Here is a 14,192-nt window from a genome sequence, read left to right as displayed (position 1 = left end):
TCCCATTAAAAAAAAAAAAAGCGAGGAAGAAAGAAATGGAAGAGTGGCAGAGAAGAAATGAATCCTACTGTCTATGTAGTAGACTGTTACCTGCTCTTCCCAGACCTTCATCTTAATGCCCAAATCTTCCTCAAGGTGTTTTCCCTGTGTTTGCAGTACTGGTGGGCTGTGGCCCCTTAAGAGATTTCCAAGCTCTTTATGTAGCAGCGTATCATGTGACACCCCAGTTGCCATGGCAAATATTTGTGTTTCATGAAAAATGTGGGTAAAAAAAAAAAACCACATCGATGTAAATGGCCAAATCCCTAGACAGACAGGCCTTCGGGCTAGCGTTTGGCCTGCACCACAATCGTTTCAAATTCAGCTGTTTAACAGGCTGTGCGAAGGCCACGGGCTAATGTGCATAATGTGAACAGGCGGGGGCACCTGTTTTGATTCTCACCATGTTTGAGCTCTCAAGTCCCACAGCGTTATAGACAACATATCTACAGGTAATACAAACATGGCTAGGTTTTCTGCAGTAATCTATGTATCTCAGGAAAAAAAATGTGTTTTCATAAAGACACTTCTGGAGGGCTAATTAGCCCTGCCTTTAATTTCCTCTCTGTCGACTTCACAAAGCTTTCCTCTAGTGCTGGGGCAGTAATATTTAAAGACTCTTTCCTGTGGTCCCGAATTGGTACATTTCTGAATCGACTCTTCAATGGTAACTGTAATTATTCATACGCTCTGTGAAAAGCATCCTCGCGTGGAAGTGAAAAGGCTCACAGAAACACTGAGAGAGCCAGAACAGACCTTGAATCAGCACCCACCACCGGGCGGTGTGGTGCCACGCGGAGAAGCCCTTTCTGGGAAGTAACTTCTTTCGGTGTCCCCTAGAAGCGGGACTTGGCATCCGACTACAGTTGTTTTTGTAAATATTTACTTTGTCAAACTCTCTCTTCAAATCAAACAGGGCTCTTGGCAAGCAAAGCAGCATTGTCTGGGGTGAGAAAGGTCTTTCTAATTATTAGCTCCTGCCTGCATGGAAAGAGGGAACAGGCTGGCCCAGCGGGGAGAGCTGGGGAAGGGGTGGGGGAGGCTCTGTGCTTCTATTTGTCTTGTAAAATTGCCCAAGAGGGTCATTTTGATTTAAACTGTGTCTCATTCTTCATTGTAGGGGAAAAGCAAAAGGTCAAGAGGACATCATGATAGGAAGGTCTGTAATTTGTGTGACTAGTTGAAATTTGGGGTTTGTCACCTGATGTCCCTTCCTTTTGCTGGAGGGCAAAAGTATGGGAGGCTGGTTGACAGCTGGAGACTGCAACAAAAGTTCTTTTGCTCTTCTTTTATAAAAGAAATTAGATCGCGTCTTCAGGAAAAAAAAAAAAAAGGTTCATTTAAAGTGAAAAACCTTTCTCCCTCCCCCTTCAGTTAGGACTGAATTACTTCTCAGGCTTCAATCCAGAGAAGTGATTTAGCATACTCAAAATCTGGCTGAATCACAACGGTCTTCAACCTCAATCTATGATTCTCATCTTTTTAAAAGTCCACTTAAAAAGAAATAAAATGCTAAAAAAAATTCCCCTGCCCCCAGCATGTGCATATGTGTGTGTATGTGTGTGTCCACACACACTGCATATATGAGGTCATTGGTGAGGGTATGGGGCTTAGAACTTAGAACTAAGCTGCCTAAAACCAATAAGGTAACAAAAACGCTGGGGGAATGAAATCGTTCCCACCAACAAGTATGTGCCAGCAAGGAACATTCCACTGGGTCAAGTGTGAGTAATAAAAGTTCTGAATTTGAAGCAGGAAAGAGCTGGATTCTTCCCTTACTAATAGAGGAATTTGGAGCAAGTCACTTAAATTCTCAGTGCCTCACTTCCTCCTCTGACAAATGGGGATAATAGCTCTTTTCTCATAGGTTTGCTGTGTTAGCGCTCTTAATGTGTGTGGAAATGCTTTGGAATTATAAGGCACTTGTTACTAGAATTCACTGGCTTATTTTTAAGAACATCTTCTAGGCCTCCCTTCCTTGGGGATCTTATCAGACAGAATTTCAGAGGGAGCTTAGCCCCCCTTTTAGAGGAAAAGAGGCCCACGTTTTGGGTCTCCTTGTACTTCTGCAGAGCTGTGACTAGACAGAGCTGTATTTACAGCAATGATTGCATACGGTCCTTCTAGACTGAGACAGATTGCCCCTGGATAAACTAATCAATGCAATCAGAACCTTCCTCCAGCTTCCCTTGACTTCTTGCTGCGAGGAAATTGTGAGCTTGCTTCCACACTTTCCCTCATGAAACCTCATTTAATTTACCTTCTTAAAAGAAAAAAGAAAATCCAAAACCAGAAACAAAGCCTGGGCATAGTTTAAAACCATTTCTGTTTTCTCTAATTCATTAGCAACTGCCACCCTCACCTATGCATTTTTGACATGAAACTTTCAAAGTGAACGAAAATCATAGTTCTATGTGCAAAACAATATTTTTGCTTGTAAGAAGTACTTGAGAAAAAATACTTGTAAAATCGTCTTTATCTCTCTTTGTGGCATCTCAGTGTACATTTCTATTGCATGGGACTAACAGTTTTACTTATATACACCAGAGAAAAGGTTAAATTCTCAGTAAGCCACAAAATATCCTAATTTTTTTTACTTTATCTTTTCATTCATCAAACTATAACTTGATCCTGAACAGAAAAATTGGAAGATTCAGAAAGGAGAAAAAAATGCCTAAAGATGCCAAAAAAAAAAAAAAAATAAGTTCCATAATACCATATCCTTTGGCATTATTTAAACTTTGGCATGGCCTTCTGTTGGTTAATACAGTATATTCAACTGTGATCCACCTCTTTTCTCCTAACAATTTATCATAAGCCTTTATATATATGACATATAAGTCTTTATAAAACATTTTTAATGGCTACATACTAATCTGTCTTGAAGATACACCTTAATTTTCTTAGCTATTATCCTATTGTTTGATATTAAATTATAAATGTCAGATTATTAGTAACTATTCTAATTCTGAATAGTTACATCATTTCCTGTTATAAATAAGACTGCCATGAACATCTTCCATATTTGTACAAAAATCTTTGTAATAAGCTACTTCCTAGCAGAATTCCTTAGTCAAGGGTATGGACATTTTCAGTAGTTTATTAGTGCTTCAAAACTCAAGCTATGAGTTTGCAAATAACTTGTATGATCATAGAAGAGTTTTGTGCTGTAATCCCAGCCCAAGTGGCTATCCGCTTCATTCATACATTGATTCATTCAACTAATCATCATTGACCTTTAACCATATGCCAGGCAGTGTACTAGACCTTGGGCTTATAGCAGTGAACAGAACAAACCAAGCCTTTGCCCTCTTAGGACTTAGATGCTAGTGAGAAAGGCAGATATTCAATATAACGGTCAGGTACTGATAGGGCTATGAATTAAAATAAAGCAGCATCCATATATAGGTTTAGAGAAAGTGACGAGGTGGGGTGTTGTAGGAATTTTGCAAGCATTCCTTAGCCATCTGGGATCAGCAGACTTGCTATACACATTTTCCTCAGGAAAACCGCAATGTCAAGCTTTACTCTGTTGATAACAGAGGTCCTTTTGGAGGCTCGCTCTTCTTCCTTTACGACATGGAGAAAATGATGATGTGCCTTTTCTCAGAAATCTAGGAATCCGGGCTGCTTTTCACTCCCCGCCTGCCAGGTTCCCTGTACGGATCCCAGGCAGGTTCCACCTGTCAGTCCTAATTGTTCCAAGAGGTCCTTCACTATGTTGCATTCTCTCCGAAAATATTACAAAGGTAGCAGAAAATATGAAATCAGTGCAGCAGTAAAAAGAGGTATCTAGAAAAGGAAATGTCACATTTGACTGAAAATAGATTCCATCGCTTTAAAAACTCTTCCTGATTTTGTTGTGTTTGATCTTCAACCAGAATTTGATCCAATGAGTGTTTTTGTTCCAGAAGAATACATGTAGGGGTGGGAACTTTTTTTCTCCTCAGAAAGTGTTTCAGAATTGAGGAAGACGCATTTGAATAACGATACCTTTCAAAGCAATTGCAGAAATTATCCCTAGAAAATTGCTGTTGATCTGAGTGGCCTTTATTTTTTTTTAAGATTTTATTTATTTATTCGATAGAGAGAGAGAGACAGCCAGCGAGAGAGGGAACACAAGCAGGGGGAGTGGGAGAGGAAGAAGCAGGCTCATAGCGGAGGAGCCTGATGCGGGGCTCGATCCCATAACGCCGGGATCACGCCCTGAGCCGAAGGCAGACGCGTAACGATTGAGCCACCCAGGTGCCCTGAGTGGCCTTTAAACACGATTCTCTTCCTTTATATTCTCTGCTCAGTGAGTTCTCTATTTTTGCCTTTTATCCTCTTTGTAAAGCTTAGGGGCTCTGACTCTCACTTTTAATTGACACTTATGGCTTAAATGCAGTTTCTAGGTCCTATGAACTGAGAACTATTTTGTTGATTTGCAGGCCCTGAAATACTGGAATATCACTCTTTGGGGTTCTCTCCCCATGACCACCTTTACATGTAGTTGGTATAAACAGCTGTTCCTCTACTGTGGTGTGTAATTTTCGAGAAAAAGCTTCCTATTTAAAAAAGAGAAAAGGGGGGGGGGAATCCCCAGGTCTTTTTCATGGTACACGAGGTGATGCTATTGGAGAGGTTTGCCTTCAATCTGATGGCTCTGCTAGCTCCAGGAGTTTATTAAACTACACATAGCATTTAATAAGGGGTGACACTTTAAGTCAGACAGACATAGGGTGTCAAAATCAGAAGCACCCTGAATGATCCCCTCATGGAAACCAATACCCCACAGGAGAAGTGACTTCCCAAGACCATTTAGTAAGGTGGTAACAGCCTAGATCCTAGGTCTTCTCACTTCAAATCCATCCCTTTCCTACCATGCCACGGTTCATTAGCATGTTCGTAGGGGTTGGTTTAATAGACTGCTTTTCAAATAAGAAGGAAACAGCAGGTCAGGGCCAGGTTGGCTCTGATGTAGACAGTGCTAAAAGGAAGGTTGAATGAGGAGAGCACAGCGTGGTAAGGGGCCATATGGGGCTTTCTGGACAGTTAGCGCTGTGGGGGAGCGGAAGGGCAACTAGCTGTGTGATCTTGGGCAAATCACTTAACTTCTCTGAGTCTCAGTTTCCTATCTATGGTGATAACCACACAGACTGGAGGTGAGGCACTGTGAAAGCTTCTTTACACGTGTTATGATCGTCACAGCAACTCCGTGGGGATCCCTCACTTTTAGAGATGAGAGACATTTAAGTGTAGAGAGGATGTTGTCTTAGCTTGGACTGCCATAGCAAAATATAGGCTGGGTGCCTTAACCAGCAAACATTTATTTCTCACAGTTCTGGAGGCTGGAAGCACAAGATCAGGATGCCAGTGTGGTTGGGTTCTGGTGAGGGCCCTCTTCCTGGTTTGCAAGCAGGTGCCTTCTTGCTGTATCTTCACATGATAGATCATTTCTCCTGTGTCTCTTCTAAGGGCACTAATCTCATTAGGAAGCCTCCACCCTCATGACCTAATTACTTCTCAAGGGCCCCACCTCCAAATACCATCACATCACCAACCAGGGCTTCAACGTAGAAATGTTGTGGGGTCACAAAACATTCAATCAGGTGATGATAACTTGGCCAAGAGTGTGTAGCATACGGTGGTAGAGCTTGGACTTGAACCCAGGTTAGTCAGACCTCAAGGCCAATGCTCATTTCCCTGAGTCCATAATAGCCTGTTCAGTAAAAAGGCAAGGCCAGTGACCTTCAAGAGCCGTCATGCTCTAAAATTCAATACTGTAATTCTGCTGAATCCTTAAGTCCTGATTAGGTCAGCTACTCTCTCTAATTATTGTTTATATCTTTCAATTAGTGCTAGCCATCTGAGGTAATGATATCTGTTCTATACAAAACTGAACACGTTTTAGACACTCGACAAATATGATAGAGCAGGCCAGACAAGTGGCATCTCTGGTTTTCAGGGAATAATGCACGTTCCATCTCTGAGGGTTCCTTCATTCCTACTCTGAATCTAAGCACTCACTTAGAGCCATAATGGCAGGAGGAATTTATTCATTTTCACACAACAGAATTGCCAACACTAATTACTAACAGATATGTGTGAGTGTTTGAGAAAGGGAACATCAGCTTATGGATGCAAAGGCAATTTAGTCAGTCTTTCTAGGCAAATCCTTCTCTAAAAATGATATCCATGTTGGATTATCCCAAATACTTGATTATTTACCACCAGGAAATCTTGGTCACGTCTCATTTAGGGATCCTCAGCTATGGTTTAATCTACATCCGCATGCTGTCCACATGTGTAAAGACCTTCAGCTTACAAATACACACCCCTCTTTCCTAGAGTTCTTCTTTGTGGCAGTTATTTCTGAAGTTTAGGAGGGAATACCGGGCCTATCTTTTTTGCTTCACCCCTGTGACTTATCGACGTATGTAATCATCATCCTGCCTTCCTGTTTTGTTTTGTTTTAAATTTAGATTTTTTCCTAAGTAATGGCTCCAGAAACCCTCAAAATTACCTAATTAGTAGGAACACTTTGCAGATGATGAAGAGCATTCCCCAGCTAATTGATTCGGTTAGTTAGAGCAGGATGCTAACAATTAGGCCATGGCCACGGGTTTGGGCTCTGGCGAAGGTGTGGCCAGGGTCTCGAGAAGGAGGGGTCTCAGGAGACAATGTGGATGACAGGACAGAGAGCCATCCCCGCTAGAAGGAAAACGATGCTGCTATTGGCTCAGTAACATCACATTGGGAGGACAGCATACTTTAAACAAAACAAAACAAAAACAAAAACAAATGAGGAAGGGAGGGAGAAAGGCAGAAAGGAAAGAATAGAAGGAAGGGATCGAAAGAAGGAAGGTAGAAGGAGGAAAAGATGGCAGGCAATTATTTAATTGTAGACAAGTTCATGGAGATAAATAGTAAAGGAAGAATAACAGAAGGAACCGGAATCTGAAGCATGGCCTGACCTTTAATCAGGGCTCTTATTCCTAGCAGGCTGTGAAGCAGCTTTGTCTTTACCTGCTCAATGGATCCCACAATGCTGATGCACTGCTTTAATTTGGGAAGGCTTTCTCTTGAGAGGCATGTCTTTTCCAGCTCTGAGTACAAAGTGCTCCCAAGTGCGGCATTCTCTGTGACAGATGTACTACAGTGACGCTTTAGCTGACTCCAGACCCATAGCTTCCCCGTGCCTGAGTGGTCTATTTGATGTCCAAGAGTGTGTTTCCTTTGAGAACAGGTCTTCACCGGAATATCATCCAAGAAGGTAGGGAGGTATAATCCCTTTGTTCTAAAACAGCCACGGTTAAACTCTGGAACTCCACTCCCATGCCAGGGCTATTCTTTCCAAAGGTCTGAAAGGCATTTGCTGCTGTACTTAGATGCCCTAGGCCTATGCCTTCGGAAGGCACTGGCTGAGAGAGACCTAAGGGGCCTCCGCTTTCAAAATCTTCTCCCAAGGTTGCTCCATTTTCATCAATGGCCCCAACTCCACAGGAGTCTCTGTAAAGAGAAGGCATTTCAAAACAATTTTCATAGCTCCACGGAAACCGGATTCCCTGGCAAACCTCTCATCCAGGGCCACACTCCTTAGAGAAGACTCAGGGTCTTGTCAACAGGATCCAACATGTGACTGGCAGGACCAACCAGCTGCAGACATGGCCATCTGTGATGACTGTGCTTGTCTGTTCCTCACTCATGAGCCTGGTCATTCTTCTCTGAATTCTAACCTTCCCACCATCAGATGCCATTCTTGACTGAGGCAGAAATGCCGCCCCCAGGGCCATTTCTCTTGGGACACTTGGCAACTACTCTTCCACCAGCTGTGGCTCCTCCCACCAGCACTGGTGTCTGCTACAGGACCCGTTACTTCTCCAACTCTCTCTTGCCCATCCAAGAGGAAGGAATTCGTCTTCACCCACTAGACAGTTTGCATCCTCTCTTGGTGCCTTGAGAAGATCAGAAAGGGCGAGAGTCTTGGCAAGAAGGCTTTTCCCATCATTCCTATGCCTATAACAACAAGCTCATGCTGTTAAAAGTCAGCCTCTAAAATTCAAGGAAATTCCCCCTCTTGGACTTAACACTTGCTTGTCGCATTTCTACTTGAGATACAGTCTAACTATTCCACTGCCTGGAGCCTGAGAAAAGAAAAAGAATTGGAAGGTTTTCTTTTCTTTATTTAAAAAAAACTTTTGTGTTTGTTTATTGTCCTTTAGTTGTTAATCATCTCTCAGCTTGCTTTTCTTTTAGATAGCTTTCTGCCATGAATTTGTTAATGAATGTCAGTTAATATTTGTTTAGTACAGACAAAGCATGAACAATCTAACAGTAATACTCAATACGGTGCAGCGGCACAGTAGTTATTGATTAATTAGTTGGGTCTTTTTTGAGTTCTCCGAAAACTCTTCAAAATGCAGAGAGCAATATAATCCTACAACTTGGTAAAGATGGGCTTCTGCATCTGTAAATGCTGACATATTGAAGACAATCTGTTCCTTAAATCCCTAAGCAAGAAGCAATCAGCACAGTAAGTTGATACCTGGCTTACAGAGGAGAAGGCAGGGTGTGAAATATCCATGCCTCCCCCCATCCCCCCAAGCCATTAGGAACATTTGGACCATAGGGCAGAGTGTCTATTTTTCTAGTACAACAGGTTTCATTGATGAAATGTAGTGATGTCACACCAGACACAGACACAACACAATTTCCTTTTCTTTCTTTTTTTAAGGGCTATATATGACATATTGCTGTTGTCATCCAAACCTCTTCTGATTTTATATTTCAATCACATTTATTCCATTTTTTTCATGCAGAAAAGTATAAGGAAGAAAACTGGCCATCATTCTATTCTTAGAGAACCTTCCTGATATTCAGAAATAAATGTGACATGTTTACATGTCTTAAAGTTTCGATCAGTATGGATAGAAGCACAATGAAAAAACCAATGCTTCTTTAGTTTTATTTGTTCTAAGATTTCACATTCTCTCTACCCAGGGATAATTCCAGGTATGTCCCCTAAGAAGATACCAGATATAAGAATAAAAAAATGTATGTCAAGAGAAACCTAGAGAGTGGCAAGGTGTGATCACACACAACATAACGCTCCTTGTAAAAATCACTCCTGGATATTAACAGAAGGTGGCAGAAGAACTGTAAATGCTGGCAACTGATGGCCTGTTAGAAAGTCAGAATAGATGGGACAGCTTTGATGATCATATCTGAAATTATTGTACAGACTGCAAAGAAAGATTTCACCCTGTTTTTCAGGACTGGTGGATAACTTATGAATGAATGAGAAGGCAGTGACATGCTTCCATTCACACATGTGTAAAAAGTAGATCACAGAGATTATGGGGTCAGCTGACCATATCAGAGTAAACTTTTATATGATCAGTTTCCTTGAACTATCTTATAACACTTTTATAAAAAAGATCATAGCTTTGAGTGACCTCTAAGCTATTCTTCTGGGGATGAGTTTCATGATATATACTAGCCAGACTTTCCAATTATGCCATGTATGTAAGTCAAAACTGGGATCCACATCTTCCCGGCATTGGGTAATAAATGACAATGTGATAGTGTGTGTGTCGTGACCACTCTTTTAAAATAAATCGCAATCCTATTTCATCTCTCGTGACGTTTTCCTTTCACAGAGCATGAAAGCCACAACACCTTTGAGAACTGTGAAATCACCATGGGATTATGATTTTTTTATTTATAATGGTGTCATAGACAAGACAGCCCCAGACTTCTTAGCATTCAAGGAACATTTTAATTTATCTTGGGGAAGTATTTTTTCTCTCCTGGAGCACATCGAGAAGTTTCTCAGGGACTACGCAATACCAGAAGTTAAAATAAAAGGGAACAATTTGGTAGCCTTCCTTCCAGAGTTTGAGCTGAAGAACAAACTTACCAGATATGACTTTCTCTCACTGTTAGAGAACCCACTTCATATCCAGATGATGTTAAATCTTCCGGGGCAAAGGTACAAAGGCCAAGATGGAAGGTCAGAGGCTGCCAACAAGATCCAAGCCACGTGGAAATGCTTCAAAGCAAGAAAATTCTTCCTCATGTATCGCCAGCAGAAGTGGGCTTCAGGTGTGATTTCCATTGCGTGGCTCTTACATTGCCATAAGACCCGAGTGAAGAAGATCCTGAAGGAATCACGCGAGAGACACCTGGAGAATTTCCGTATTCGAGCCAAGGTACACAAGGCTGCCAGCTGTTAAGGCAGACCTCTTTTTCTAAACATTTCTTGCTTCAGCGATTGCAATAAGTTGTCTCTTTATCTTCCCTTTCACCAACTACCCTCCTCATCAACCTCTCTCGCCTTCCACTCTTCTCCTTGTATGATGCACAAACCCTACATGTGTTTGTACATCATATTTTAGCCCTAATCAGGAATCTGGCATTCGCACCTGTAAAATCTATTGCAATTTTTTCTATAGAAAAAAAAAAGTCTCTTCACTTTGACTATGGTCGTTCTGTCAGAAAATCAATGTTTTAACTGCACTACCTTTCTCCCTATATATACCTTCTGGCACTTTAATTTGCTAGGAAAAAAAATCCTCTCTTGTCTACATTGCTGTCACCACTTTGTCAGAAAGTATTTAAGTTTGCAGACAGCCTTTTAATTAGTGCTCACAATTTCATTTATGTTTGCTTTCTCTTTTTTTCATTCATATTCTGTTAATTAAGTGAGCTGCCTCTAATCTTCCCCTGCCAGTAGCATCATGTAGCCACCTAATTAAATTAATTGGGGAAGATGTTTTAAGTATGTAATTAAATCAATTAATATAATTTATGCCTGGCTTAACTGTACAGTGGAAAAACAGCTGAAGTTTGACTAGATGAATCCACTACGGCTTCCTGTCACTGATCAATGCTCTTCTTGATTTTTAGCATCTGGCAGCCAACTGGAATCGCATCAGGACCTCCAGGAGGACTATTATCCATATCCCATCATTAGGTATAACACTTTTGCCTGCAAATCTATCAGCAACCTCTATTACCCACCACATTATGGCTCCTTGATTGAGTTCAAGGAAGGCCCCTTGTTTTATTCAAATTGGTCTCGGCAGGAAAATGTTCTCGACATGATGAGAGTAATAACACAGGGCCCTCGCTCGAAACGGCGTTTAATTTGGGGATTAAGCAAATAAAGTCATTATGTGGGGGCTGCTATTCAGTGGAGAGGTGATTTGCTGTAATTCGCTTTCATCTGTATGAAATGAACTAAAAAGTTGTATTTTTTCCCCCTGAAATAACAGATAATGTTTTCGATCTTCTTTAATGATAGAAGAACACAGGCTTGCGTGTGCTGTTGCTGTTACGCCAATAAGCCAGGATATTGCTTGTACACTGTTTTTAATCAAATGTGCAGTCAAAATGATAAGCTACATTCTCTGAAATTATTTAGTTCTAATTACGAGCAGATGGGATGCTTTATTTGCACCTAGGGCGCCTGAGCAAAAGGAAATGCTGTGTGAACAAGAATAATTAAGAAGTTGAATAGTGTTTTTTGCGCTTAAATAATCTGCAGTTTCATGTTAATTAGCACTAATGTAATTATTTAATTACATTTATGAATTGGGGAGCTTAAAAGCTGTTGCCTGCAACACAGTAGTAAAATAGGTAGGGCCAAAATGCCATTAGGGATCTCAGAAGTCTGCACGGGAAGTTCCTTTAAAACATGAGCTGCTGTCAAAATGTGTGGGGGTGTGTGCTTGCTTATTTGTTTCGTTATGCTTTTTAATATATCTAGGGCGCTAAAAATTTCCGTCGTAAGACCAGATTTCCCAAGCTGACGTGGTAGTTCCGGTAAACGGCAAAACTCATCAAATCTTCATATTCCGTACGGGCTCTTTGTTAAGGCCTTTTAAGTAGAGCGGTGCACTAAGTGATCTGTCGTGATAGGGTTCTGGAATGCAATTTATTTGTGTCCCTCTGTGAGTAGAGGGGTTTGTGTACTTACGCACCGTATAGAACTAACACACTTAAACGGTAATATGAAAAACAAAAATAAACCAACATTAAAAGTATTATAGAAATATAATTATCTTTTAAATTAGTAAAAGATTGGTAGCAATAAAGTAATTCGAACTCTCCTAGAATCTGGAGTGCTGACAGAAAAGTTAAGAAAATACGTCACAGTTGCACAGAGCCTTTTAGTTTGGGTCTTTTTATGGCTCACAGAAGACATTAGTTCCTTCTTAGGCTGTAAGTGAGGTAAGACAGATCTGAATTTCATTCCGACTTGGGCTTTTGTTTTGGTGGGACTAGCTTTGCACACAAAATTAGTTCACACTCAGAAATTGCACTTGTAATTGATTACAACCAGAGAGGCTAATTGCCGGTACAATTAACAGACTTGAGTCCCTGGAATAAGGTGCAAGAGCCTCTTGCCTCTGCAACTAATTGTGGCCCTGACCTGGTATTATGTGGGAAATTTTGTTTTGTGTTCTCTGTTTTATCCAGAACTAGAAATAGAGCAAGACCCCCGCCTTGCAATGTTGACAGCACGAAGGTATCACAGGCACAATTTCCACAAACTCCTTCCTTCCACCTGTCACCCTCCAAAACCCCAGTGCAATCAGCCATGCAGGAAACGCCTACAGAAAAGAGCCTTTGGCTGGTGATGGGTGTTAAGGAGGGCACATACTGCATGGAGCACTGGGTGTTACATGCAAACAATGAATCATGGAACACTACATCAAAAACTAAGGATATACTGTATGGTGACTAACATAACATAATAAAAAATTATTATTAAAAAAAGAGCCTTTGTCCAAAGAGGTAACATTTTGAAAATAACAGGCAGTCATCTAAACTGGGTAATAAAAATAATTTTAAATGAAAATGTTTTAAAATTCTAAAAGGGTTTGCTGGATATAGATTAGGTAGAAAAACAGCCTGGACAGAAACTAGAATTGCGTTATTTTAGATCTGATATTAAAACTAGTTTTCTTCTAGAATACATATGCTCAGTTTAAATAAACACATAATAAATCTGAAAGTCTTCCCGATTGTAGTAATTTTTGTTAACAACGTAATAACCCATTTTAAAGAAAAATTGTCAATCATATGTCTTCCAAGAGATAAGACTAAGCATATGTATTTTTCTCAACTGACCATTTAAAAAGCCCAATTACACATTTTTACAAGAGAATAATATGTGGGCTCTGATCAAATAGTATTTGTTTCTATAATCTATGCTTTAGGTTTTATAAAAAGACCTGTGGCTATTAAATCAAGTTTAGGTTTAAATAACATTAACCTGTCACCTCATACTTATTCTACAGACATAATTCTCAAGCTATACCTTTCTTCAAAAAATGATTATGGTATACCTTTTTTGTGTGCACCACCTTCCCCGTGAATTCTTGAGGATTTTAGCTAGCCACAACATGCCTACCTTGTCTCCTGCACCAGGGACTTGCCTACACAATTCACGAAAACAAAAGTAGGTAAAAGTAAAGCCCATTTTTTTTCTCTAAACATGTCCCCCAAAATCTATTCAATATAGTAATTTTGTTTTCAGAGTTAAGAGTGATTCACTAATCGCAATCAGTTGGTAGGCATGTAAGGTTCAGGTGGGCATTTAATACAAACTACAGCCTTGTCCTCTTTTTCTCTTTCTATAGGAGATTTGCAATCAATCCTGGTATAGAATTAGCCCTAGAAATAATTACACCGTGTTGCTAACCAATTAGGGCTGCACTAACTTGTTTGAACCCTACAAATGAAAGATTAGTGGCTGATAACTGTACAGTATATTACAGTTATAGGCGTTTGGTTTTTGTTTATGCAGTTTTGCACACATAAGAATAATTGCATTCTCCGAACTGATGACCACGTAAAGGACCACGGTAATGTTTTCAGTAATGCCTTTGACCACTAAATATTTATCATGTATTTTCGAGTCTATGGCTTGATAATATGAACACTAAGACAATTACACATTGCAGAGTAGCCTCTTTGAAAGGAGGAATTATAAAACGTGATCGATTGTTATGTATTTTGGGTAGTATTGCTAGATATAACAAGGTTTTCGCTATTTTTAACAAACAGGAGAGGGGGGATCCTGTTGATTAATTGTCCAAAGAAACTGATCAGCTTTGTAATTTCGTAAGATGATTAAAAAAAAAAATCCTCATTCCTTCCAG

At 40.3% G+C, this 14,192-nt stretch overlaps 1 protein-coding gene across 7 annotated transcripts in view; it reads left to right on the top strand.

Moving 5' to 3' along the window:
* Window positions 1–14,192, top strand: part of IQCH (IQ motif containing H) — a 197,113-nt gene that overhangs the window by 85,024 nt on the left and 97,897 nt on the right. For 5 of the 7 annotated variants that reach the window (XM_008708553.2, XM_040643069.1, XM_040643068.1 and 2 more), the window contains 3 exons: window positions 1,160–1,198; window positions 9,681–10,232; window positions 10,930–10,996. In XM_008708553.2, the coding sequence (XP_008706775.2) occupies window positions 1,160–1,198; window positions 9,681–10,232; window positions 10,930–10,996 (658 nt within the window). Of the gene's footprint in view, window positions 1–1,159; window positions 1,199–9,680; window positions 10,233–10,929; window positions 10,997–14,192 lie in introns of those variants that run through there. The other 2 variants (XM_040643073.1, XM_040643072.1) reach the window with 1 other exon arrangement.

The sequence above is a fragment of the Ursus maritimus genome, unplaced genomic scaffold (genome assembly GCF_017311325.1).
Source record: "Ursus maritimus isolate PB19 unplaced genomic scaffold, ASM1731132v1 scaffold_27, whole genome shotgun sequence".
Taxonomy (NCBI): Eukaryota; Metazoa; Chordata; class Mammalia; order Carnivora; family Ursidae; genus Ursus; species Ursus maritimus.
Note: the sequence above shows the minus strand (reverse complement) of the source record. Positions and strands in the feature narration are given on the sequence as shown.